Raw genomic sequence first — 27,781 nt, 5'->3', positions numbered from 1 at the left:
GTCAGCCCTTTAGATACTCAGACCATAGGGACTAAACACTGTGTACACGGGCCATAGCTTGTGTGTTCACGAGCAATAGTTTTGCAAGAGCCTTTGTAGGCCAAAGTAAAGTACTGGCTTCTATAGCCTAATAGAGCCCAGTAAAGCCTAGCAAAGCCTACTAGAGCTTAAAACAGCCTATTAGAGACCAGTAGAGTCTAGTACAGTACAGTACAGTACAGCCTAGTGCACCCAAGACTAGTATAGTCCAGCCTGTTGGGAGAACAGAGTAGTGGAGGTTGGTATAGGCTATACTAGCATGGAACAGGCTGGACTAGGCTAGACTAGAGTGTACTAGGCTGTACCAGACTCTAATACTCTCTATTAGGCTTTACTAGTCCCTTGTCGGCCCTTTAGATACTCAGACCATAGGGACTAAACACTGCGTACACGGGCCATAGCTTGTGTGTTCACGAGCAATAGTTTTGCAAGAGCCTTTGTAGGCCAAAGTAAAGTACTGGCTTCTATAGCCTAATAGAGCCCAGTAAAGCCTAGCAAAGCCTACTAGAGCTTAAAACAGCCTATTAGACACCAGTAGAGTCTAGTACAGTACAGTACAGTACAGTACAGCCTAGTGCACCCAAGACTAGTATAGTCCAGCCTGTTGGGAGAACAGAGTAGTGGAGGTTGGTATAGGCTATACTAGCATGGAACAGGCTGGACTAGGCTAGACTAGAGTGTACTAGGCTGTACCAGACTCTAATACTCTCTATTAGGCTTTACTAGTCCCTTGTCAGCCCTTTAGATACTCAGACCATAGGGACTAAACACTGCGTACACGGGCCATAGCTTGTGTGTTCACGAGCAATAGTTTTGCAAGAGCCTTTGTAGGCCAAAGTAAAGTACTGGCTTCTATAGCCTAATAGAGCCCAGTAAAGCCTAGCAAAGCCTACTAGAGCTTAAAACAGCCTATTAGAGACCAGTAGAGTCTAGTACAGTACAGTACAGTACAGCCTAGTGCACCCAAGACTAGTATAGTCCAGCCTGTTGGGAGAACAGAGTAGTGGAGGTTGGTATAGGCTATACTAGCATGGAACAGGCTGGACTAGGCTAGACTAGAGTGTACTAGGCTGTACCAGACTCTAATACTCTCTATTAGGCTTTACTAATCCCTTGTCAGCCCTTTAGATACTCAGACCATAGGGACTAAACACTGCGTACACGGGCCATAGCTTGTGTGTTCACGAGCAATAGTTTTGCAAGAGCCTTTGTAGGCCAAAGTAAAGTACTGGCTTCTATAGCCTAATAGAGCCCAGTAAAGCCTAGCAAAGCCTACTAGAGCTTAAAACAGCCTATTAGAGACCAGTAGAGTCTAGTACAGTACAGTACAGTACAGTACAGTACAGTACAGTACAGTACAGTACAGCCTAGTGCACCCAAGACTAGTATAGTCCAGCCTGTTGGGAGAACAGAGTAGGGGAGGTGGGTATAGGCTATACTAGCATGGAACAGGCTGGACTAGGCTAGACTAGAGTGTACTAGGCTGTACCAGACTCTAATACTCTCTATTAGGCTTTACTAGTCCCTTGTCAGCCCTTTAGATACTCAGACCATAGGGACTAAACACTGTGTACACGGGCCATAGCTTGTGTGTTCACGAGCAATAGTTTTGCAAGAGCCTTTGTAGGCCAAAGTAAAGTACTGGCTTCTATAGCCTAATAGAGCCCAGTAAAGCCTAGCAAAGCCTACTAGAGCTTAAAACAGCCTATTAGAGACCAGTAGAGTCTAGTACAGTACAGTACAGTACAGCCTAGTGCACCCAAGACTAGTATAGTCCAGCCTGTTGGGAGAACAGAGTAGGGGAGGTGGGTATAGGCTATACTAGCATGGAACAGGCTGGACTAGGCTAGACTAGAGTGTACTAGGCTGTACCAGACTCTAATACTCTCTATTAGGCTTTACTAGTCCCTTGTCAGCCCTTTAGATACTCAGACCATAGGGACTAAACACTGTGTACACGGGCCATAGCTTGTGTGTTCACGAGCAATAGTTTTGCAAGAGCCTTTGTAGGCCAAAGTAAAGTACTGGCTTCTATAGCCTAATAGAGCCCAGTAAAGCCTAGCAAAGCCTACTAGAGCTTAAAACAGCCTATTAGAGACCAGTAGAGTCTAGTACAGTACAGTACAGTACAGTACAGTACAGTACAGTACAGCCTAGTGCACCCAAGACTAGTATAGTCCAGCCTGTTGGGAGAACAGAGTAGTGGAGGTTGATATAGGCTATACTAGCATGGAACAGGCTGGACTAGGCTAGACTAGAGTGTACTAGGCTGTACCAGACTCTAATACTCTCTATTAGGCTTTACTAGTCCCTTGTCAGCCCTTTAGATACTCAGACCATAGGGACTAAACACTGTGTACACGGGCCATAGCTTGTGTGTTCACGAGCAATAGTTTTGCAAGAGCCTTTGTAGGCCAAAGTAAAGTACTGGCTTCTATAGCCTAATAGAGCCCAGTAAAGCCTAGCAAAGCCTACTAGAGCTTAAAACAGCCTATTAGAGACCAGTAGAGTCTAGTACAGTACAGTACAGCCTAGTGCACCCAAGACTAGTATAGTCCAGCCTGTTGGGAGAACAGAGTAGTGGAGGTTGGTATAGGCTATACTAGCATGGAACAGGCTGGACTAGGCTAGACTAGAGTGTACTAGGCTGTACCAGACTCTAATACTCTCTATTAGGCTTTACTAGTCCCTTGTCGGCCCTTTAGATACTCAGACCATAGGGACTAAACACTGCGTACACGGGCCATAGCTTGTGTGTTCACGAGCAATAGTTTTGCAAGAGCCTTTGTAGGCCAAAGTAAAGTACTGGCTTCTATAGCCTAATAGAGCCCAGTAAAGCCTAGCAAAGCCTACTAGAGCTTAAAACAGCCTATTAGACACCAGTAGAGTCTAGTACAGTACAGTACAGTACAGCCTAGTGCACCCAAGACTAGTATAGTCCAGCCTGTTGGGAGAACAGAGTAGTGGAGGTTGGTATAGGCTATACTAGCATGGAACAGGCTGGACTAGGCTAGACTAGAGTGTACTAGGCTGTACCAGACTCTAATACTCTCTATTAGGCTTTACTAGTCCCTTGTCAGCCCTTTAGATACTCAGACCATAGGGACTAAACACTGCGTACACGGGCCATAGCTTGTGTGTTCACGAGCAATAGTTTTGCAAGAGCCTTTGTAGGCCAAAGTAAAGTACTGGCTTCTATAGCCTAATAGAGCCCAGTAAAGCCTAGCAAAGCCTACTAGAGCTTAAAACAGCCTATTAGAGACCAGTAGAGTCTAGTACAGTACAGTACAGTACAGCCTAGTGCACCCAAGACTAGTATAGTCCAGCCTGTTGGGAGAACAGAGTAGTGGAGGTTGGTATAGTCTATACTAGCATGGAACAGGCTGGACTAGGCTAGACTAGAGTGTACTAGGCTGTACCAGACTCTAATACTCTCTATTAGGCTTTACTAATCCCTTGTCAGCCCTTTAGATACTCAGACCATAGGGACTAAACACTGCGTACACGGGCCATAGCTTGTGTGTTCACGAGCAATAGTTTTGCAAGAGCCTTTGTAGGCCAAAGTAAAGTACTGGCTTCTATAGCCTAATAGAGCCCAGTAAAGCCTAGCAAAGCCTACTAGAGCTTAAAACAGCCTATTAGAGACCAGTAGAGTCTAGTACAGTACAGTACAGTACAGTACAGTACAGCCTAGTGCACCCAAGACTAGTATAGTCCAGCCTGTTGGGAGAACAGAGTAGTGGAGGTTGGTATAGGCTATACTAGCATGGAACAGGCTGGACTAGGCTAGACTAGAGTGTACTAGGCTGTACCAGACTCTAATACTCTCTATTAGGCTTTACTAGTCCCTTGTCAGCCCTTTAGATACTCAGACCATAGGGACTAAACACTGTGTACACGGGCCATAGCTTGTGTGTTCACGAGCAATAGTATTGCAAGAGCCTTTGTAGGCCAAAGTAAAGTACTGGCTTCTATAGCCTAATAGAGCCCAGTAAAGCCTAGCAAAGCCTACTAGAGCTTAAAACAGCCTATTAGAGACCAGTAGAGTCTAGTACAGTACAGTACAGTACAGCCTAGTGCACCCAAGACTAGTATAGTCCAGCCTGTTGGGAGAACAGAGTAGGGGAGGTGGGTATAGGCTATACTAGCATGGAACAGGCTGGACTAGGCTAGACTAGAGTGTACTAGGCTGTACCAGACTCTAATACTCTCTATTAGGCTTTACTAGTCCCTTGTCAGCCCTTTAGATACTCAGACCATAGGGACTAAACACTGTGTACACGGGCCATAGCTTGTGTGTTCACGAGCAATAGTTTTGCAAGAGCCTTTGTAGGCCAAAGTAAAGTACTGGCTTCTATAGCCTAATAGAGCCCAGTAAAGCCTAGCAAAGCCTACTAGAGCTTAAAACAGCCTATTAGAGACCAGTAGAGTCTAGTACAGTACAGTACAGTACAGTACAGTACAGTACAGTACAGTACAGTACAGTACAGTACAGTACAGTACAGCCTAGTGCACCCAAGACTAGTATAGTCCAGCCTGTTGGGAGAACAGAGTAGTGGAGGTTGATATAGGCTATACTAGCATGGAACAGGCTGGACTAGGCTAGACTAGAGTGTACTAGGCTGTACCAGACTCTAATACTCTCTATTAGGCTTTACTAGTCCCTTGTCAGCCCTTTAGATACTCAGACCATAGGGACTAAACACTGTGTACACGGGCCATAGCTTGTGTGTTCACGAGCAATAGTTTTGCAAGAGCCTTTGTAGGCCAAAGTAAAGTACTGGCTTCTATAGCCTAATAGAGCCCAGTAAAGCCTAGCAAAGCCTACTAGAGCTTAAAACAGCCTATTAGAGACCAGTAGAGTCTAGTACAGTACAGTACAGCCTAGTGCACCCAAGACTAGTATAGTCCAGCCTGTTGGGAGAACAGAGTAGTGGAGGTTGGTATAGGCTATACTAGCATGGAACAGGCTGGACTAGGCTAGACTAGAGTGTACTAGGCTGTACCAGACTCTAATACTCTCTATTAGGCTTTACTAGTCCCTTGTCGGCCCTTTAGATACTCAGACCATAGGGACTAAACACTGCGTACACGGGCCATAGCTTGTGTGTTCACGAGCAATAGTTTTGCAAGAGCCTTTGTAGGCCAAAGTAAAGTACTGGCTTCTATAGCCTAATAGAGCCCAGTAAAGCCTAGCAAAGCCTACTAGAGCTTAAAACAGCCTATTAGACACCAGTAGAGTCTAGTACAGTACAGTACAGTACAGCCTAGTGCACCCAAGACTAGTATAGTCCAGCCTGTTGGGAGAACAGAGTAGTGGAGGTTGGTATAGGCTATACTAGCATGGAACAGGCTGGACTAGGCTAGACTAGAGTGTACTAGGCTGTACCAGACTCTAATACTCTCTATTAGGCTTTACTAGTCCCTTGTCAGCCCTTTAGATACTCAGACCATAGGGACTAAACACTGCGTACACGGGCCATAGCTTGTGTGTTCACGAGCAATAGTTTTGCAAGAGCCTTTGTAGGCCAAAGTAAAGTACTGGCTTCTATAGCCTAATAGAGCCCAGTAAAGCCTAGCAAAGCCTACTAGAGCTTAAAACAGCCTATTAGAGACCAGTAGAGTCTAGTACAGTACAGTACAGTACAGCCTAGTGCACCCAAGACTAGTATAGTCCAGCCTGTTGGGAGAACAGAGTAGTGGAGGTTGGTATAGGCTATACTAGCATGGAACAGGCTGGACTAGGCTAGACTAGAGTGTACTAGGCTGTACCAGACTCTAATACTCTCTATTAGGCTTTACTAATCCCTTGTCAGCCCTTTAGATACTCAGACCATAGGGACTAAACACTGCGTACACGGGCCATAGCTTGTGTGTTCACGAGCAATAGTTTTGCAAGAGCCTTTGTAGGCCAAAGTAAAGTACTGGCTTCTATAGCCTAATAGAGCCCAGTAAAGCCTAGCAAAGCCTACTAGAGCTTAAAACAGCCTATTAGAGACCAGTAGAGTCTAGTACAGTACAGTACAGTACAGTACAGTACAGCCTGGTGCACCCAAGACTAGTATAGTCCAGCCTGTTGGGAGAACAGAGTAGTGGAGGTTGGTATAGGCTATACTAGCATGGAACAGGCTGGACTAGGCTAGACTAGAGTGTACTAGGCTGTACCAGACTCTAATACTCTCTATTAGGCTTTACTAGTCCCTTGTCAGCCCTTTAGATACTCAGACCATAGGGACTAAACACTGTGTACACGGGCCATAGCTTGTGTGTTCACGAGCAATAGTATTGCAAGAGCCTTTGTAGGCCAAAGTAAAGTACTGGCTTCTATAGCCTAATAGAGCCCAGTAAAGCCTAGCAAAGCCTACTAGAGCTTAAAACAGCCTATTAGAGACCAGTAGAGTCTAGTACAGTACAGTACAGTACAGCCTAGTGCACCCAAGACTAGTATAGTCCAGCCTGTTGGGAGAACAGAGTAGGGGAGGTGGGTATAGGCTATACTAGCATGGAACAGGCTGGACTAGGCTAGACTAGAGTGTACTAGGCTGTACCAGACTCTAATACTCTCTATTAGGCTTTACTAGTCCCTTGTCAGCCCTTTAGATACTCAGACCATAGGGACTAAACACTGTGTACACGGGCCATAGCTTGTGTGTTCACGAGCAATAGTTTTGCAAGAGCCTTTGTAGGCCAAAGTAAAGTACTGGCTTCTATAGCCTAATAGAGCCCAGTAAAGCCTAGCAAAGCCTACTAGAGCTTAAAACAGCCTATTAGAGACCAGTAGAGTCTAGTACAGTACAGTACAGTACAGTACAGTACAGTACAGCCTAGTGCACCCAAGACTAGTATAGTCCAGCCTGTTGGGAGAACAGAGTAGTGGAGGTTGATATAGGCTATACTAGCATGGAACAGGCTGGACTAGGCTAGACTAGAGTGTACTAGGCTGTACCAGACTCTAATACTCTCTATTAGGCTTTACTAGTCCCTTGTCAGCCCTTTAGATACTCAGACCATAGGGACTAAACACTGTGTACACGGGCCATAGCTTGTGTGTTCACGAGCAATAGTTTTGCAAGAGCCTTTGTAGGCCAAAGTAAAGTACTGGCTTCTATAGCCTAATAGAGCCCAGTAAAGCCTAGCAAAGCCTACTAGAGCTTAAAACAGCCTATTAGAGACCAGTAGAGTCTAGTACAGTACAGTACAGCCTAGTGCACCCAAGACTAGTATAGTCCAGCCTGTTGGGAGAACAGAGTAGTGGAGGTTGGTATAGGCTATACTAGCATGGAACAGGCTGGACTAGGCTAGACTAGAGTGTACTAGGCTGTACCAGACTCTAATACTCTCTATTAGGCTTTACTAGTCCCTTGTCGGCCCTTTAGATACTCAGACCATAGGGAATAAACACTGCGTACACGGGCCATAGCTTGTGTGTTCACGAGCAATAGTTTTGCAAGAGCCTTTGTAGGCCAAAGTAAAGTACTGGCTTCTATAGCCTAATAGAGCCCAGTAAAGCCTAGCAAAGCCTACTAGAGCTTAAAACAGCCTATTAGACACCAGTAGAGTCTAGTACAGTACAGTACAGTACAGCCTAGTGCACCCAAGACTAGTATAGTCCAGCCTGTTGGGAGAACAGAGTAGTGGAGGTTGGTATAGGCTATACTAGCATGGAACAGGCTGGACTAGGCTAGACTAGAGTGTACTAGGCTGTACCAGACTCTAATACTCTCTATTAGGCTTTACTAGTCCCTTGTCAGCCCTTTAGATACTCAGACCATAGGGACTAAACACTGCGTACACGGGCCATAGCTTGTGTGTTCACGAGCAATAGTTTTGCAAGAGCCTTTGTAGGCCAAAGTAAAGTACTGGCTTCTATAGCCTAATAGAGCCCAGTAAAGCCTAGCAAAGCCTACTAGAGCTTAAAACAGCCTATTAGAGACCAGTAGAGTCTAGTACAGTACAGTACAGTACAGCCTAGTGCACCCAAGACTAGTATAGTCCAGCCTGTTGGGAGAACAGAGTAGTGGAGGTTGGTATAGGCTATACTAGCATGGAACAGGCTGGACTAGGCTAGACTAGAGTGTACTAGGCTGTACCAGACTCTAATACTCTCTATTAGGCTTTACTAATCCCTTGTCAGCCCTTTAGATACTCAGACCATAGGGACTAAACACTGCGTACACGGGCCATAGCTTGTGTGTTCACGAGCAATAGTTTTGCAAGAGCCTTTGTAGGCCAAAGTAAAGTACTGGCTTCTATAGCCTAATAGAGCCCAGTAAAGCCTAGCAAAGCCTACTAGAGCTTAAAACAGCCTATTAGAGACCAGTAGAGTCTAGTACAGTACAGTACAGTACAGTACAGTACAGTACAGCCTAGTGCACCCAAGACTAGTATAGTCCAGCCTGTTGGGAGAACAGAGTAGTGGAGGTTGGTATAGGCTATACTAGCATGGAACAGGCTGGACTAGGCTAGACTAGAGTGTACTAGGCTGTACCAGACTCTAATACTCTCTATTAGGCTTTACTAGTCCCTTGTCAGCCCTTTAGATACTCAGACCATAGGGACTAAACACTGTGTACACGGGCCATAGCTTGTGTGTTCACGAGCAATAGTTTTGCAAGAGCCTTTGTAGGCCAAAGTAAAGTACTGGCTTCTATAGCCTAATAGAGCCCAGTAAAGCCTAGCAAAGCCTACTAGAGCTTAAAACAGCCTATTAGAGACCAGTAGAGTCTAGTACAGTACAGTACAGTACAGCCTAGTGCACCCAAGACTAGTATAGTCCAGCCTGTTGGGAGAACAGAGTAGTGGAGGTTGGTATAGGCTATACTAGCATGGAACAGGCTGGACTAGGCTAGACTAGAGTGTACTAGGCTGTACCAGACTCTAATACTCTCTATTAGGCTTTACTAGTCCCTTGTCAGCCCTTTAGATACTCAGACCATAGGGACTAAACACTGCGTACACGGGCCATAGCTTGTGTGTTCACGAGCAATAGTTTTGCAAGAGCCTTTGTAGGCCAAAGTAAAGTACTGGCTTCTATAGCCTAATAGAGCCCAGTAAAGCCTAGCAAAGCCTACTAGAGCTTAAAACAGCCTATTAGAGACCAGTAGAGTCTAGTACAGTACAGTACAGTACAGCCTAGTGCACCCAAGACTAGTATAGTCCAGCCTGTTGGGAGAACAGAGTAGTGGAGGTTGGTATAGGCTATACTAGCATGGAACAGGCTGGACTAGGCTAGACTAGAGTGTACTAGGCTGTACCAGACTCTAATACTCTCTATTAGGCTTTACTAATCCCTTGTCAGCCCTTTAGATACTCAGACCATAGGGACTAAACACTGCGTACACGGGCCATAGCTTGTGTGTTCACGAGCAATAGTTTTGCAAGAGCCTTTGTAGGCCAAAGTAAAGTACTGGCTTCTATAGCCTAATAGAGCCCAGTAAAGCCTAGCAAAGCCTACTAGAGCTTAAAACAGCCTATTAGAGACCAGTAGAGTCTAGTACAGTACAGTACAGTACAGTACAGTACAGCCTAGTGCACCCAAGACTAGTATAGTCCAGCCTGTTGGGAGAACAGAGTAGTGGAGGTTGGTATAGGCTATACTAGCATGGAACAGGCTGGACTAGGCTAGACTAGAGTGTACTAGGCTGTACCAGACTCTAATACTCTCTATTAGGCTTTACTAGTCCCTTGTCAGCCCTTTAGATACTCAGACCATAGGGACTAAACACTGTGTACACGGGCCATAGCTTGTGTGTTCACGAGCAATAGTTTTGCAAGAGCCTTTGTAGGCCAAAGTAAAGTACTGGCTTCTATAGCCTAATAGAGCCCAGTAAAGCCTAGCAAAGCCTACTAGAGCTTAAAACAGCCTATTAGAGACCAGTAGAGTCTAGTACAGTACAGTACAGTACAGCCTAGTGCACCCAAGACTAGTATAGTCCAGCCTGTTGGGAGAACAGAGTAGTGGAGGTTGGTATAGGCTATACTAGCATGGAACAGGCTGGACTAGGCTAGACTAGAGTGTACTAGGCTGTACCAGACTCTAATACTCTCTATTAGGCTTTACTAGTCCCTTGTCAGCCCTTTAGATACTCAGACCATAGGGACTAAACACTGCGTACACGGGCCATAGCTTGTGTGTTCACGAGCAATAGTTTTGCAAGAGCCTTTGTAGGCCAAAGTAAAGTACTGGCTTCTATAGCCTAATAGAGCCCAGTAAAGCCTAGCAAAGCCTACTAGAGCTTAAAACAGCCTATTAGAGACCAGTAGAGTCTAGTACAGTACAGTACAGTACAGTACAGCCTAGTGCACCCAAGACTAGTATAGTCCAGCCTGTTGGGAGAACAGAGTAGTGGAGGTTGGTATAGGCTATACTAGCATGGAACAGGCTGGACTAGGCTAGACTAGAGTGTACTAGGCTGTACCAGACTCTAATACTCTCTATTAGGCTTTACTAATCCCTTGTCAGCCCTTTAGATACTCAGACCATAGGGACTAAACACTGCGTACACGGGCCATAGCTTGTGTGTTCACGAGCAATAGTTTTGCAAGAGCCTTTGTAGGCCAAAGTAAAGTACTGGCTTCTATAGCCTAATAGAGCCCAGTAAAGCCTAGCAAAGCCTACTAGAGCTTAAAACAGCCTATTAGAGACCAGTAGAGTCTAGTACAGTACAGTACAGTACAGTACAGTACAGCCTAGTGCACCCAAGACTAGTATAGTCCAGCCTGTTGGGAGAACAGAGTAGTGGAGGTTGGTATAGGCTATACTAGCATGGAACAGGCTGGACTAGGCTAGACTAGAGTGTACTAGGCTGTACCAGACTCTAATACTCTCTATTAGGCTTTACTAGTCCCTTGTCAGCCCTTTAGATACTCAGACCATAGGGACTAAACACTGTGTACACGGGCCATAGCTTGTGTGTTCACGAGCAAAAGTTTTGCAAGAGCCTTTGTAGGCCAAAGTAAAGTACTGGCTTCTATAGCCTAATAGAGCCCAGTAAAGCCTAGCAAAGCCTACTAGAGCTTAAAACAGCCTATTAGAGACCAGTAGAGTCTAGTACAGTACAGTACAGTACAGCCTAGTGCACCCAAGACTAGTATAGTCCAGCCTGTTGGGAGAACAGAGTAGTGGAGGTTGGTATAGGCTATACTAGCATGGAACAGGCTGGACTAGGCTAGACTAGAGTGTACTAGGCTGTACCAGACTCTAATACTCTCTATTAGGCTTTACTAGTCCCTTGTCAGCCCTTTAGATGCTCAGACCATAGGGACTAAACACTGTGTACACGGGCCATAGCTTGTGTGTTCACGAGCAATAGTTTTGCAAGAGCCTTTGTAGGCCAAAGTAAAGTACTGGCTTCTATAGCCTAATAGAGCCCAGTAAAGCCTAGCAAAGCCTACTAGAGCTTAAAACAGCCTATTAGAGACCAGTAGAGTCTAGTACAGTACAGTACAGTACAGCCTAGTGCACCCAAGACTAGTATAGTCCAGCCTGTTGGGAGAACAGAGTAGTGGAGGTTGGTATAGGCTATACTAGCATGGAACAGGCTGGACTAGGCTAGACTAGAGTGTACTAGGCTGTACCAGACTCTAATACTCTCTATTAGGCTTTACTAGTCCCTTGTCAGCCCTTTAGATACTCAGACCATAGGGACTAAACACTGTGTACACGGGCCATAGCTTGTGTGTTCACGAGCAATAGTTTTGCAAGAGCCTTTGTAGGCCAAAGTAAAGTACTGGCTTCTATAGCCTAATAGAGCCCAGTAAAGCCTAGCAAAGCCTACTAGAGCTTAAAACAGCCTATTAGAGACCAGTAGAGTCTAGTACAGTACAGTACAGTACAGTACAGTACAGCCTAGTGCACCCAAGACTAGTATAGTCCAGCCTGTTGGGAGAACAGAGTAGTGGAGGTTGATATAGGCTATACTAGCATGGAACAGGCTGGACTAGGCTAGACTAGAGTGTACTAGGCTGTACCAGACTCTAATACTCTCTATTAGGCTTTACTAGTCCCTTGTCAGCCCTTTAGATACTCAGACCATAGGGACTAAACACTGTGTACACGGGCCATAGCTTGTGTGTTCACGAGCAATAGTTTTGCAAGAGCCTTTGTAGGCCAAAGTAAAGTACTGGCTTCTATAGCCTAATAGAGCCCAGTAAAGCCTAGCAAAGCCTACTAGAGCTTAAAACAGCCTATTAGAGACCAGTAGAGTCTAGTACAGTACAGTACAGTACAGCCTAGTGCACCCAAGACTAGTATAGTCCAGCCTGTTGGGAGAACAGAGTAGTGGAGGTTGGTATAGGCTATACTAGCATGGAACAGGCTGGACTAGGCTAGACTAGAGTGTACTAGGCTGTACCAGACTCTAATACTCTCTATTAGGCTTTACTAGTCCCTTGTCGGCCCTTTAGATACTCAGACCATAGGGACTAAACACTGCGTACACGGGCCATAGCTTGTGTGTTCACGAGCAATAGTTTTGCAAGAGCCTTTGTAGGCCAAAGTAAAGTACTGGCTTCTATAGCCTAATAGAGCCCAGTAAAGCCTAGCAAAGCCTACTAGAGCTTAAAACAGCCTATTAGAGACCAGTAGAGTCTAGTACAGTACAGTACAGTACAGCCTAGTGCACCCAAGACTAGTATAGTCCAGCCTGTTGGGAGAACAGAGTAGTGGAGGTTGGTATAGGCTATACTAGCATGGAACAGGCTGGACTAGGCTAGACTAGAGTGTACTAGGATGTACCAGACTCTAATACTCTCTATTAGGCTTTACTAGTCCCTTGTCAGCCCTTTAGATGCTCAGACCATAGGGACTAAACACTGTGTACACGGGCCATAGCTTGTGTGTTCACGAGCAATAGTTTTGCAAGAGCCTTTGTAGGCCAAAGTAAAGTACTGGCTTCTATAGCCTAATAGAGCCCAGTAAAGCCTAGCAAAGCCTACTAGAGCTTAAAACAGCCTATTAGAGACCAGTAGAGTCTAGTACAGTACAGTACAGTACAGTACAGCCTAGTGCACCCAAGACTAGTATAGTCCAGCCTGTTGGGAGAACAGAGTAGTGGAGGTTGGTATAGGCTATACTAGCATGGAACAGGCTGGACTAGGCTAGACTAGAGTGTACTAGGCTGTACCAGACTCTAATACTCTCTATTAGGCTTTACTAGTCCCTTGTCAGCCCTTTAGATACTCAGACCATAGGGACTAAACACTGTGTACACGGGCCATAGCTTGTGTGTTCACGAGCAATAGTTTTGCAAGAGCCTTTGTAGGCCAAAGTAAAGTACTGGCTTCTATAGCCTAATAGAGCCCAGTAAAGCCTAGCAAAGCCTACTAGAGCTTAAAACAGCCTATTAGAGACCAGTAGAGTCTAGTACAGTACAGTACAGTACAGTACAGTACAGCCTAGTGCACCCAAGACTAGTATAGTCCAGCCTGTTGGGAGAACAGAGTAGTGGAGGTTGATATAGGCTATACTAGCATGGAACAGGCTGGACTAGGCTAGACTAGAGTGTACTAGGCTGTACCAGACTCTAATACTCTCTATTAGGCTTTACTAGTCCCTTGTCAGCCCTTTAGATACTCAGACCATAGGGACTAAACACTGTGTACACGGGCCATAGCTTGTGTGTTCACGAGCAATAGTTTTGCAAGAGCCTTTGTAGGCCAAAGTAAAGTACTGGCTTCTATAGCCTAATAGAGCCCAGTAAAGCCTAGCAAAGCCTACTAGAGCTTAAAACAGCCTATTAGAGACCAGTAGAGTCTAGTACAGTACAGTACAGTACAGCCTAGTGCACCCAAGACTAGGATAGTCCAGCCTGTTGGGAGAACAGAGTAGTGGAGGTTGGTATAGGCTATACTAGCATGGAACAGGCTGGACTAGGCTAGACTAGAGTGTACTAGGCTGTACCAGACTCTAATACTCTCTATTAGGCTTTACTAGTCCCTTGTCAGCCCTTTAGATGCTCAGACCATAGGGACTAAACACTGTGTACACGGGCCATAGCTTGTGTGTTCACGAGCAATAGTTTTGCAAGAGCCTTTGTAGGCCAAAGTAAAGTACTGGCTTCTATAGCCTAATAGAGCCCAGTAAAGCCTAGCAAAGCCTACTAGAGCTTAAAACAGCCTATTAGAGACCAGTAGAGTCTAGTACAGTACAGTACAGTACAGTACAGCCTAGTGCACCCAAGACTAGTATAGTCCAGCCTGTTGGGAGAACAGAGTAGGGGAGGTGGGTATAGGCTATACTAGCATGGAACAGGCTGGACTAGGCTAGACTAGAGTGTACTAGGCTGTACCAGACTCTAATACTCTCTATTAGGCTTTACTAGTCCCTTGTCAGCCCTTTAGATACTCAGACCATAGGGACTAAACACTGTGTACACGGGCCATAGCTTGTGTGTTCACGAGCAATAGTTTTGCAAGAGCCTTTGTAGGCCAAAGTAAAGTACTGGCTTCTATAGCCTAATAGAGCCCAGTAAAGCCTAGCAAAGCCTACTAGAGCTTAAAACAGCCTATTAGAGACCAGTAGAGTCTAGTACAGTACAGTACAGTACAGCCTAGTGCACCCAAGACTAGTATAGTCCAGCCAGTTGGGAGAACAGAGTAGTGGAGGTTGGTATAGGCTATACTAGCATGGAACAGGCTGGACTAGGCTAGACTAGAGTGTACTAGGCTGTACCAGACTCTAATACTCTCTATTAGGCTTTACTAGTCCCTTGTCAGCCCTTTAGATACTCAGACCATAGGGACTAAACACTGTGTACACGGGCCATAGCTTGTGTGTTCACGAGCAATAGTTTTGCAAGAGCCTTTGTAGGCCAAAGTAAAGTACTGGCTTCTATAGCCTAATAGAGCCCAGTAAAGCCTAGCAAAGCCTACTAGAGCTTAAAACAGCCTATTAGAGACCAGTAGAGTCTAGTACAGTACAGTACAGTACAGTACAGTACAGCCTAGTGCACCCAAGACTAGTATAGTCCAGCCTGTTGGGAGAACAGAGTAGTGGAGGTTGATATAGGCTATACTAGCATGGAACAGGCTGGACTAGGCTAGACTAGAGTGTACTAGGCTGTACCAGACTCTAATACTCTCTATTAGGCTTTACTAGTCCCTTGTCAGCCCTTTAGATACTCAGACCATAGGGACTAAACACTGTGTACACGGGCCATAGCTTGTGTGTTCACGAGCAATAGTTTTGCAAGAGCCTTTGTAGGCCAAAGTAAAGTACTGGCTTCTATAGCCTAATAGAGCCCAGTAAAGCCTAGCAAAGCCTACTAGAGCTTAAAACAGCCTATTAGAGACCAGTAGAGTCTAGTACAGTACAGTACAGTACAGCCTAGTGCACCCAAGACTAGTATAGTCCAGCCTGTTGGGAGAACAGAGTAGTGGAGGTTGGTATAGGCTATACTAGCATGGAACAGGCTGGACTAGGCTAGACTAGAGTGTACTAGGCTGTACCAGACTCTAATACTCTCTATTAGGCTTTACTAGTCCCTTGTCGGCCCTTTAGATACTCAGACCATAGGGACTAAACACTGCGTACACGGGCCATAGCTTGTGTGTTCACGAGCAATAGTTTTGCAAGAGCCTTTGTAGGCCAAAGTAAAGTACTGGCTTCTATAGCCTAATAGAGCCCAGTAAAGCCTAGCAAAGCCTACTAGAGCTTAAAACAGCCTATTAGAGACCAGTAGAGTCTAGTACAGTACAGTACAGTACAGCCTAGTGCACCCAAGACTAGTATAGTCCAGCCTGTTGGGAGAACAGAGTAGTGGAGGTTGGTATAGGCTATACTAGCATGGAACAGGCTGGACTAGGCTAGACTAGAGTGTACTAGGCTGTACCAGACTCTAATACTCTCTATTAGGCTTTACTAGTCCCTTGTCAGCCCTTTAGATACTCAGACCATAGGGACTAAACACTGTGTACACGGGCCATAGCTTGTGTGTTCACGAGCAATAGTTTTGCAAGAGCCTTTGTAGGCCAAAGTAAAGTACTGGCTTCTATAGCCTAATAGAGCCCAGTAAAGCCTAGCAAAGCCTACTAGAGCTTAAAACAGCCTATTAGAGACCAGTAGAGTCTAGTACAGTACAGTACAGTACAGCCTAGTGCACCCAAGACTAGTATAGTCCAGCCTGTTGGGAGAACAGAGTAGTGGAGGTTGGTATAGGCTATACTAGCATGGAACAGGCTGGACTAGGCTAGACTAGAGTGTACTAGGCTGTACCAGACTCTAATACTCTCTATTAGGCTTTACTAGTCCCTTGTCAGCCCTTTAGATACTCAGACCATAGGGACTAAACACTGTGTACACGGGCCATAGCTTGTGTGTTCACGAGCAATAGTTTTGCAAGAGCCTTTGTAGGCCAAAGTAAAGTACTGGCTTCTATAGCCTAATAGAGCCCAGTAAAGCCTAGCAAAGCCTACTAGAGCTTAAAACAGCCTATTAGAGACCAGTAGAGTCTAGTACAGTACAGTACAGTACAGCCTAGTGCACCCAAGACTAGTATAGTCCAGCCTGTTGGGAGAACAGAGTAGTGGAGGTTGGTATAGGCTATACTAGCATGGAACAGGCTGGACTAGGCTAGACTAGAGTGTACTAGGCTGTACCAGACTCTAATACTCTCTATTAGGCTTTACTAGTCCCTTGTCAGCCCTTTAGATACTCAGACCATAGGGACTAAACACTGTGTACACGGGCCATAGCTTGTGTGTTCACGAGCAATAGTTTTGCAAGAGCCTTTGTAGGCCAAAGTAAAGTACTGGCTTCTATAGCCTAATAGAGCCCAGTAAAGCCTAGCAAAGCCTACTAGAGCTTAAAACAGCCTATTAGAGACCAGTAGAGTCTAGTACAGTACAGTACAGTACAGTACAGCCTAGTGCACCCAAGACTAGTATAGTCCAGCCTGTTGGGAGAACAGAGTAGGGGAGGTTGGTATAGGCTATACTAGCATGGAACAGGCTGGAATAGGCTAGACTAGAGTGTACTAGGCTGTACCAGACTCTAATACTCTCTATTAGGCTTTACTAGTCCCTTGTCAGCCCTTTAGATACTCAGACCATAGGGACTAAACACTGTGTACACGGGCCATAGCTTGTGTGTTCACGAGCAATAGTTTTGCAAGAGCCTTTGTAGGCCAAAGTAAAGTACTGGCTTCTATAGCCTAATAGAGCCCAGTAAAGCCTAGCAAAGCCTACTAGAGCTTAAAACAGCCTATTAGAGACCAGTAGAGTCTAGTACAGTACAGTACAGTACAGCCTAGTGCACCCAAGACTAGTATAGTCCAGCCTGTTGGGAGAACAGAGTAGTGGAGGTTGGTATAGGCTATACTAGCATGGAACAGGCTGGACTAGGCTAGACTAGAGTGTACTAGGCTGTACCAGACTCTAATACTCTCTATTAGGCTTTACTAGTCCCTTGTCAGCCCTTTAGATACTCAGACCATAGGGACTAAACACTGTGTACACGGGCCATAGCTTGTGTGTTCACGAGCAATAGTTTTGCAAGAGCCTTTGTAGGCCAAAGTAAAGTACTGGCTTCTATAGCCTAATAGAGCCCAGTAAAGCCTAGCAAAGCCTACTAGAGCTTAAAACAGCCTATTAGAGACCAGTAGAGTCTAGTACAGTACAGTACAGTACAGTACAGCCTAGTGCACCCAAGACTAGTATAGTCCAGCCTGTTGGGAGAACAGAGTAGGGGAGGTTGGTATAGGCTATACTAGCATGGAACAGGCTGGACTAGGCTAGACTAGAGTGTACTAGGCTGTACCAGACTCTAATACTCTCTATTAGGCTTTACTAGTCCCTTGTCAGCCCTTTAGATACTCAGACCATAGGGACTAAACACTGTGTACACGGGCCATAGCTTGTGTGTTCACGAGCAATAGTTTTGCAAGAGCCTTTGTAGGCCAAAGTAAAGTACTGGCTTCTATAGCCTAATAGAGCCCAGTAAAGCCTAGCAAAGCCTACTAGAGCTTAAAACAGCCTATTAGAGACCAGTAGAGTCTAGTACAGTACAGTACAGTACAGTACAGCCTAGTGCACCCAAGACTAGTATAGTCCAGCCTGTTGGGAGAACAGAGTAGGGGAGGTTGGTATAGGCTATACTAGCATGGAACAGGCTGGAATAGGCTAGACTAGAGTGTACTAGGCTGTACCAGACTCTAATACTCTCTATTAGGCTTTACTAGTCCCTTGTCAGCCCTTTAGATACTCAGACCATAGGGACTAAACACTGTGTACACGGGCCATAGCTTGTGTGTTCACGAGCAATAGTTTTGCAAGAGCCTTTGTAGGCCAAAGTAAAGTACTGGCTTCTATAGCCTAATAGAGCCCAGTAAAGCCTAGCAAAGCCTACTAGAGCTTAAAACAGCCTATTAGAGACCAGTAGAGTCTAGTACAGTACAGTACAGTACAGCCTAGTGCACCCAAGACTAGTATAGTCCAGCCTGTTGGGAGAACAGAGTAGTGGAGGTTGGTATAGGCTATACTAGCATGGAACAGGCTGGACTAGGCTAGACTAGAGTGTACTAGGCTGTACCAGACTCTAATACTCTCTATTAGGCTTTACTAGTCCCTTGTCAGCCCTTTAGATACTCAGACCATAGGGACTAAACACTGTGTACACGGGCCATAGCTTGTGTGTTCACGAGCAATAGTTTTGCAAGAGCCTTTGTAGGCCAAAGTAAAGTACTGGCTTCTATAGCCTAATAGAGCCCAGTACAGCCTAGCAAAGCCTACTAGAGCTTAAAACAGCCTATTAGCGACCAGTAGAGTCTAGTACAGTAAAGCCTAGTACACCCAGTTCTAGCCTAGTCCAGCCTTTTGATGGAACAGACTAGGGGAGGGCAATATAGGCTCTACTAGCATGGAACAGACTGGACTAGTTAAGACTAGGTTGTACTGGGCTCTACTAGGCTCTATTAGGTTGTACTAGGCCGTACTAGGCTGGACTAGGCTGTAATAGGCTGGACTAAGCTGTAATAGGCTGGACTAGGCTTTAATAGGCGGGACTAAGCTGGACTAGGCTTGAATAGGTTGGACTAGGCTTTAATAGGCTGGACTAGGCCATAATAGGTGGGACTAGGCTGGACTAGGCTGTAATAGGCTGTAATAGGCTGTACTAGGATGTACTAGGCTGGAACAGCCTGTAATAGGTTGGACTAGGCTGGACTAGGCCGGACTAGGCTGGACTAGGCTGTACTAGATTGTAATAGGCTGGACTAGGTTGGGCTATGCTGGACTAGGCTGTAAAAGGCTGGACTAGGCTATAATAGGCTGGACTAGGCTGGACTAGGCTGTAATAGGCTGGACTAGGCTGTAATAGGCTGGACTAGGCTGTAATAGGCTGGACTAGGCTGGACTAGGCTGGACTAGGTTATAATAGGCTGGACTAGGCTGGACTAGGCTGTACTAGGCTGGACTAGGCTGTACTAGGCGGGACTAGGCGGGAATTGGCGAGAAACAGCGTCCCGGGAGGTCACATGATGGTAAACGCCATTTACCATAGCATTGTATTGGAGGTGTACACAATGTACACAGCCCATAGTTCTAATAGTAGGCCGTTTCCCATAGTACAGTGTGGGAGGTGTACACAGTTCACTTCTAATAGTTTTGGCTCATATTCTGCCACCCTGCCACCCACCCTGTGGAATTATGCTTGAACTGCAAGATAGGACCCTAAAACGTAAACAAAGGGAAAAACATCCGTGTGGGTAATCCGTAAGACCGATGGGCGAACAAGTGGTGTTCACGCGCAGAGGGGGGCCCAGAGGACATGTAGAGTCCGCCCCCTGAATTTTCACGCCCCCACAGGCCGCAGAGTGGGGCCTGGAAATTTGGACTGTTCACCGGCCATAGCCGCTATGGCCGGTGAACACAAAAACCTATAAATGTAATAATAATAATATTAATAATAATAATAATAATAATAATAATAGTAATAGTAATAGTAATAGTAGTACTAGTAGTAATAATAATAATATTAATAATAATAATAATAATAATAATAATAATAATAATAGTAATAGTAATAGTAGTACTAGTAGTAATAATGATAATAATAATAATAATAATAATAATAATAATAGTAATAGTAATAGTACTAGTAGTAATAATAATAATATTAATAATAATAATAATAATAATAATAATAATAATAATAGTAATAGTAATAGTAGTACTAGTAGTAATAATGATAATAATAATAATAATAATAATAATAATAATAGTAATAGTAATAGTAGTACTAGTAGTAATAATGATAATAATAATAATAATAATAATAATGCTATTTGTGTTTCAGAGCTGATCTGGTTCCAGTTTTTTCTTTTGGAGAAAATGAGTTATTTGACCAGATGCCAAATCCTACCGGCTCTTCACTACGGACATTACAGGTAATATAACTACTTTATTACTTCATTACTAGTAATATAACTACTTTATTTACTTTATAACTAGTAATATCTCAGTGTCACTGAAGACTAAGCTTCAAACCTCCCAAAACAAACTGATTCGTCTACTCCTCGGACTGGGGCCCATGACCCACCTTTCTCCCACTCATTCTAGGCTGGCTCAGGGTAGAAGACAGGGTTAAACAACAAAAATTTGGGATTGGTCTTCAAAATTGTAAATGCAAATTTGTCCGAAGTTGCCCCTATATCCAATCTAAGTATCTAACTAAATACCTCCAAAAAGTTAGTGACACCCACAGACACAAAACTAGAGGGAGCATAAACAACGATCTGGTACCACCCACCCATAAAACAAACATGGGCAAATTCTCCTTCTACAGCACTGCCACCCAGGTTTGGAATAGTCTAACCCCATCCCTCAAAAATTGCTGTTCGCTGGGCTCATTTAAAACAGCCTTAAAAACTCACCTTTCTGGAGGCTGTTATTTTTTTCTGCATTTTTGTTTTGTTTGTACACATAGTGTTATTTTTTTTGTATTTTGGTGTTGATATTTGAACTGTTTGGTTGCTACTATATATGTTAAAACCATGACCTAATAATAATAATAATGATGATAAGAATAATGTAATAATAATAATAATAATAATAATAATAACAATAATAATAATAATATTAATAATAATAATAATAATACAACATGTTAAAACCATGACGTAATAATAATAATAATAATAATGATGATAAGAATAATGTAATAATAATAATAATACTAATACTAATAATAATAATAATAATAATAATAATAATAATACTAATACAACATGTTAAAACCATGACGTAATAATAATAATAATAATGATGATAAGAATAATGTAATAATAATAATAATACTAATAATAATAATAATAATAATAATAATAATAATAATAATAATAATACTAATACAACATGTTAAAACCATGACGTAATAATAATAATAATAATGATGATAAGAATAATGTAATAATAATAATAATAATAATAATGATGATAAGAATAATGTAATAATAATAATAATAATAATAATAATAATAATAATAAAGATAATAATAATAATAATAATAATAATAATAATAATATTAATAATAATAATAATAATAATAATAATAATAATAAAACATGTTAAAACCATGACCTAATAATAATAATAATGATGATGATAATAATAATAATAATAATAATAATAATAATAATAATAATAATAATAATAATAATAATAATAATAATAATAATAAAACATGTTAAAACCATGACCTCCAGCGCTGGCTGTTCAAAGTTTACTAAACATTGATTGATTGATTGATACATTGACAGGACCGGCTGCAAAGCATCATGGGAGTGGCTCTGCCGTTGTTTCACGCCAGAGGAGTGTTTCAGTACAACTTTGGTCTGTTACCATGGAGACGACCCATACACACTGTAGGTATGTTACCATGGAGACGACCCATACACACTGTAGGTCTGTTACCATGGAGACGACCCATACACACTGTAGGTATGTTACCATGGAGACGACCCATACACACTGTAGGTATGTTACCATGGAGACGACCCATACACACTGTAGGTATGTTACCATGGAGACGACCCATACACACTGTATGTCTGTTACCATGGAGACGACCCATACACACTGTAGGTCTGTTACCATGGAGACGACCCATACACACTGTAGGTATGTTACCATGGAGACGACCCATACACACTGTAGGTATGTAATACAAAATACTATTTAGTCTAGATTATTAGCTTAGTTTATTAGCACATTGTAATATAAAATCTAAACTATCTACTTATATAAAGGGAGAATTGCTACTTCCGCCGCTTTTTTTGATTGATTGAATATTTTATTAGGTAAGAAATGTAAAACAGCAAAGTTACATTTAAAATACTTTGTCTAACAGGTCCGTTCATAAAAGTCCTTGCGGACTTGTTTCCAATGAGGGCCTTGGTATTTAATTCATAGGCATATATAGTGGCACTACAGTTCAAATATCATTACAAAATAAACAGCAAAAAAAATAACACTATGTACAACAAAAAAAAATAAAGGGGGGAAAAAATGTACAAGAACAGGGGGGGGAGGGTCTGCTGTCTAACGGGAAAATGGTACTACCTCCTCCTTTGGCCTCCTGAAAGGTGATTTTTTAAGGCTCTTTTAAATGAGCCCAGCGAACTGCATTGACGCCCACAGCCATTCCATTCATTTGGACCTCTCGCCTGCTGACGCCATACCCACAGCATTGATTTGGACTAAACACAACAACTACATCTGACATCTCACCACAACACCAGCCACAACGTGCACGCTGAATTTACGGGTGGCGTAGGGTACTTCTCATTGCTCACCACACATTTTCCACCTCGCAACATCATTAATTCTACTCACCACATTACGACCACACCGGACGGGGAAACACTTTCGCACCGTTTACCGCCAGCACAACCGAACGCCGACGGACACAGCCGAAACAACGCGAAGCGGCGGCCATTGAAATCAGCGGTCTTCGCTCGTAAAAGTATGCAAGGGATAATGCATGGGGGTCATTATTGACATTTAAAGCCCTTCAGGGCGATTAACCACCATTATCCCGCTTATTACACGGCTACTTAACACATTGCATGCCAGTCGCGTAGATCTACGCGAACCTATTTAAAGCCGCAGCGTGCCAGTCGCGTAGATCTACGCGAACCGCCGATTCCCATGTTAAGTGCCCCAGGTGCACTTTCCGAATTTTTTTGATCCATTTCCGTTTCCGGTTTCCGGTCGGAAACGGAATTATTCGGGTTCCGGTTTTTTCGATCGTATCCGCTTCCTGTCTGGGATCCTGTTTAAAACTCGATTTTTGTTGTTTTTCTCCTCGCTGATCACTGTTTACCGTTGATCGGCTGTAGCTTCAAGATGGCGGCACGGATTTGGAAACTGTTTTCGCTGGCCGTTTCTCACGGATCCGCTGTGTGTTTAGAACCAAATGAACGCGCACTTTTAACTTATTTAGCGAGGTCTGTGGCGACATGAAAAAAACTAAAAAACAACAATAAAACGCTGGCACTGGTGAGTACATTATGAGATTAAACTCTGGCATGGAATGTGTTAATAAATACATAAATACATTTACCCAAAAGTAAGAACAAAACAAAGTATTTCCTTGCTTACGGCAATGAAAGTATTCCATAAGTATTGGGCTGGGCGGACAAGTGCGCCTCGGAAAACAAATGACAAAATAAATAAAAACGCTCGCCCCAAAACACACTCGCCCCCCGTTCTATATACTGCCGATTTGCCTGTAATACTGCCGGATTTGCCCCGGGGCGACTGTGTTTTAGGGCGAGCGTTTTGCTATTTCAATCCATCAAATAGAATCACTTTTCGCTTATTGCATCGTCTATTTCTCACTTCAAATGTTTTCAAAAACATTCTTGAGAGCAACGTATAGTTGTAAATGACATTGGTTGTTTGTTTACATGCCTGTCATGTTGGATAAAGCATAAAACCAAGCAGCGCAGGTTAAATCTCCACACACACATTCTTCAACTATGATCGTCACCCAGCCAGCAACAACAACAAAACAATATTATGGCCGACCTTTCTTTGAAACTGTGAAGAATAACATTGCAAAAATAGTTCCAATCCAGTGCGTAACACACAAACAAAAACACCTAATTTGGAGTCACGAGCGCCGTGAAGAAAAAGTAGAGGCTTTTAATGTGTGTGCGTCTGTGCGACGTGTGTGTGTGTGTGTGTGTGTGTGTGTGTGTGTGTGTGTGTGTGTGTGTGTGTGTGTGTGTGTGTGTGTGTGTGTGTGTGTGTGTGTGTGTGTGTGTGTGTGTGTGTGTGTGTGTGTGTGTGTGTGTGTTGTTGTCACGTGACTACTACTAGCCAACCAACAGCCTGGAACACAAGCAGCCTGCCTGTAGGCTGCTACAGCTAGACAACCAACAGCCTGGAATACATTCAGTGTTGCCAGATTGTGCGCGACAAACAAGCCACCATCCATGTTTATGCAAAAACAACAGACAAAGACGGCGACGCGACCGAACGTGTGCGGTGTGGGGGGGGAGGGGAGACGACGTAGGCCTAATAATAATAACAATAACGCTCATCTATTGGCTCACCACCATTAGCCACGACGTCACTACCCTTACTCTGTGTGTGTGTGTGTGTGTGTGTGTATATGGCTATTTATATATATTCCATATATATATTATTATACATAAATACATTACACACTATAATTATTATTGCAATAAACTGTTAGATATCATAATATTACACATTACAATAATATGTATTATTAAGTATATTATATGTTATACTATAATAAATATTGTATTAATGATGTTATATATTATATTATTATATATTATTACATATGATAATATATTATTATATCATGTCATATGCTGTATTATAGTACACAATAACACATACTTACAGTCACATATAAATGATATCTACAATACAAACATACATACTATTATGACATATTCAATACTTACATATTTATATATATTTTTCCGTATCTACAATACCTGAGCCATAAATGAGCCAGTATTCACAATGCCTCTTTGAAAGGAACGAAACCCCACGATCCGCCTCCCTTAAAAGAGCCATAATTCCCATCTCTAGCTGGCGTCTCGGGGGAGACTCTAGTATTAAAATAAAACAACACAAGGACACAACACAAGGTGTTTTCTGTGGCTGTGTATGTATCTAATAACTATGTATCTATTAACTGTGTATGTATCTAATAACTGTATGTATCTAATAACTGCAATGTATGGAATTACTGACGGATGGTAAGACAGAATGTAACATGTTTATTCTGTTTTATTCTGCTGGTCGACCAGAATGAATTTACTGCTGAATGGGGAGCTAATTTCATTTACTTTCACTAGGCTATCAGACGCTGACAAGATGGTTAGATGAGAGAATTCCTCTTACAACTTTGTAAAACAGTGCCCTTACCTTACGTTCAGTTTGCTCTCAACAAGACTTGTTTCATAACTTAAATGCAAGGACACAGCCTGATCCCATCTCCAGGAGACCGTAATAGTTTAGAGCCTATAGCCCGAAGGGACAGTCAACTGAGTCAGCCGTGGGGTTTATTGGTTGTTGTTAGTTGTCAGGGCGATATCACAACCAATCGATGTACGGGCTCTGCCTGGCCTCGTCCGCTGCAGGTTGCGGTGACAGCGTTGTGTCACAATGTATAACAAACTAAATCTATTGACCAAAACCCAAATCTTATTTTTAGAAGTGAGGGGCGCCACTCCCCCTCCAGTATTTAAGCAGTACAATCAGTAGGCTAACACTTAAGAACTAGCAGCAGCATTTAGTCAAAGCATGATTTGTAGCTGTAATGTTAGCAAGTGCAAGTAGCTTACTAGCTTTGATGTAGTGGAATTAGTAGCTAGCAATTTCCTAGCAGCAGCATTTTGCCAAAGCATGATTTGTTTTGGTTTGAAGGTGTGGTCAGAAACCACACCTCTGTTTCTGAGCTAAGCATAGCAGAAACGTTAGCATTAAAGCCACATTTTTTTAAATTCAACTGACTCATGCTTTTGTGAAGCAACATGTTAAACGCTTCTCATATTTCTGTGATGACAGATAAGCACCATTATGCACTTATACTGCCTCATCCTGCTGCCATTTCTTTGCCAAGCAGCTATTTTATGCCTCTATGTATATATTCCACACAACCATGTGGATATCGGACCCGTTTTTTCTTTCATTATCTTGACCCTCCTTTCTTGCTTGAAACTAAGATGGTTCTTGAAGCCATAATCTCTCCCACTTTACTCCAGAAACCTGTGACAGTTAACACATCGGGTGCCAAACACGGTCTGAACCGTGTTTTCACAGAGTAGCTCTTCTTCTGTGCCAAACACGGTCTGAACCGTGTTTTCAGTCTTTTTGTTTTTTTCATTTTTTTCCTCACGGGAGGGGCTGGAGCAGCTCTGGAATCACCCGTGGTGATTCTGATAAGGAAAGGACAGATGGATCACCGTGTAAAAAAACTTGGCTCCCATCCGCTTCCGTTCTATCTCCTTCTCTAAAACCCCTATAACTCCGAAACTTTTTACGCTGGGGAAAACGACTCATTTTGTATGCACGATCGCTCCGCCATTGTTACTCGCGTGAGAGATGTTATAATGATGAAAAGCATTTTGACTGGTATTGAAACATTTATCTACTCTCTTTCTATGCCTATGATGCTAGCACTCATAAGATCTTCATCATCTATATTTCTGCTCAACTCTTAACAATTCACAACTTTCTTTCTTTTCCTTCTGACTGCGTTTGATTGTTCTGTTCCGTTCTGAGGGAAAGCTGGGTTGCCAGATTTGAAACAAACAGGTCTATGAAAACAAGTTGCAAAAAAAGATGTATTTGTGAAACATTTTAACAACACAATTACATCATCATATTTGCAAGTGTCATGGACCCCCCCCCCTCTCTCTCTCTCTCTCTCTCTCTCTCTCTCTCTCTCTCTCTCCAGTTGGTAAGCCTATCTCGGTCGCCCAGACGTTGTGTCCCAGTAAGGACGACATCGACCGTGTCCATGAGGACTATCTGAAGGGTCTGACTGACGTGTTCGAGCAAAACAAACTGAAATACGGGATTGAATCCGACAACCACCTCCTGTTTATCTAATAGACACACACACACACACACACACACACACACACACACACACGCACACACGCACACACATGGACATAACTTCATGTCAGTTTAATTTTAATGTTAATTAATGATAATCACATTATTTCTGATTATCTGACAGGTTGAGGTACGATTTAAATACATGTTACGATGTTTAAATATTTTTTTTAGATAAAGTCACAAAGTATAGCCTACCAAATGTTACAAACTTATGTTATAAAGTTACAATGTTTACGTGAATAATGTATGACTTGACTGCACTTTGTTAGCTCTGTTAGCATGTTGTAGCTCTGATGCTAACATATGCCATTGGTTTCAATGAGAGATGCTAGCACTATGCTATCGGGGCGGCCATAGCTGAGTGGTTAGTGAGCCCGCCTAGGGAGCCAGAGGCCCTGGTTGCCCCAGGTACGATTCCAGGCCACGCCAGCATATGTGTCGATGAAATGAAATTTGTCCCTGAGCAAGACTCTTAACCCCTAATTGCTCACAGGCCCTCATTGGAAACAAGCCCGCAAGGACTTTCATGAACGTCCTGTTAAAAGGAATTATCCTTATGCTAACATATGCCATTGGTTTCAATGAGTGATGCTAGCACTATGCTAACATATGCCATTGGTTTCAATGAGTGAT

The 27,781-nt window shown here is 43.2% G+C and overlaps 1 protein-coding gene and 1 long non-coding RNA gene across 2 annotated transcripts in view; both read left to right on the top strand.

The window, feature by feature from the left end:
• LOC308081183 (2-acylglycerol O-acyltransferase 2-like) overlaps positions 1-19,900 on the top strand; it is a gene marked incomplete at its 3' end in the record, with an annotated part of 72,709 nt that extends 52,809 nt beyond the window's left edge. The window contains exon 8 of the mRNA XM_080457574.1: positions 19,840-19,900. Coding sequence (XP_080313700.1) covers positions 19,840-19,900 — 61 coding nt within the window. The remainder of the gene's footprint in view (positions 1-19,839) is intronic.
• A 428-nt stretch (positions 19,901-20,328) lies between these two features.
• LOC308081179 lies at positions 20,329-27,484 on the top strand. Its single transcript, XR_013932804.1, has 3 exons — positions 20,329-20,420; positions 21,793-21,901; positions 26,982-27,484. It is a non-coding gene; the product is annotated as an uncharacterized lncRNA (long non-coding RNA).
• Positions 27,485-27,781: the final 297 nt, after the last annotated feature.

This window comes from Gymnoscopelus braueri (genome assembly GCF_963280865.1).
Source record: "Gymnoscopelus braueri genome assembly, contig: SCAFFOLD_60, whole genome shotgun sequence".
In the NCBI taxonomy this organism is placed as follows: Eukaryota; Metazoa; Chordata; class Actinopteri; order Myctophiformes; family Myctophidae; genus Gymnoscopelus; species Gymnoscopelus braueri.
The sequence above is the reverse complement of the archived record's forward strand: the minus strand, read 5'-3'. Positions and strand labels throughout refer to the sequence as shown.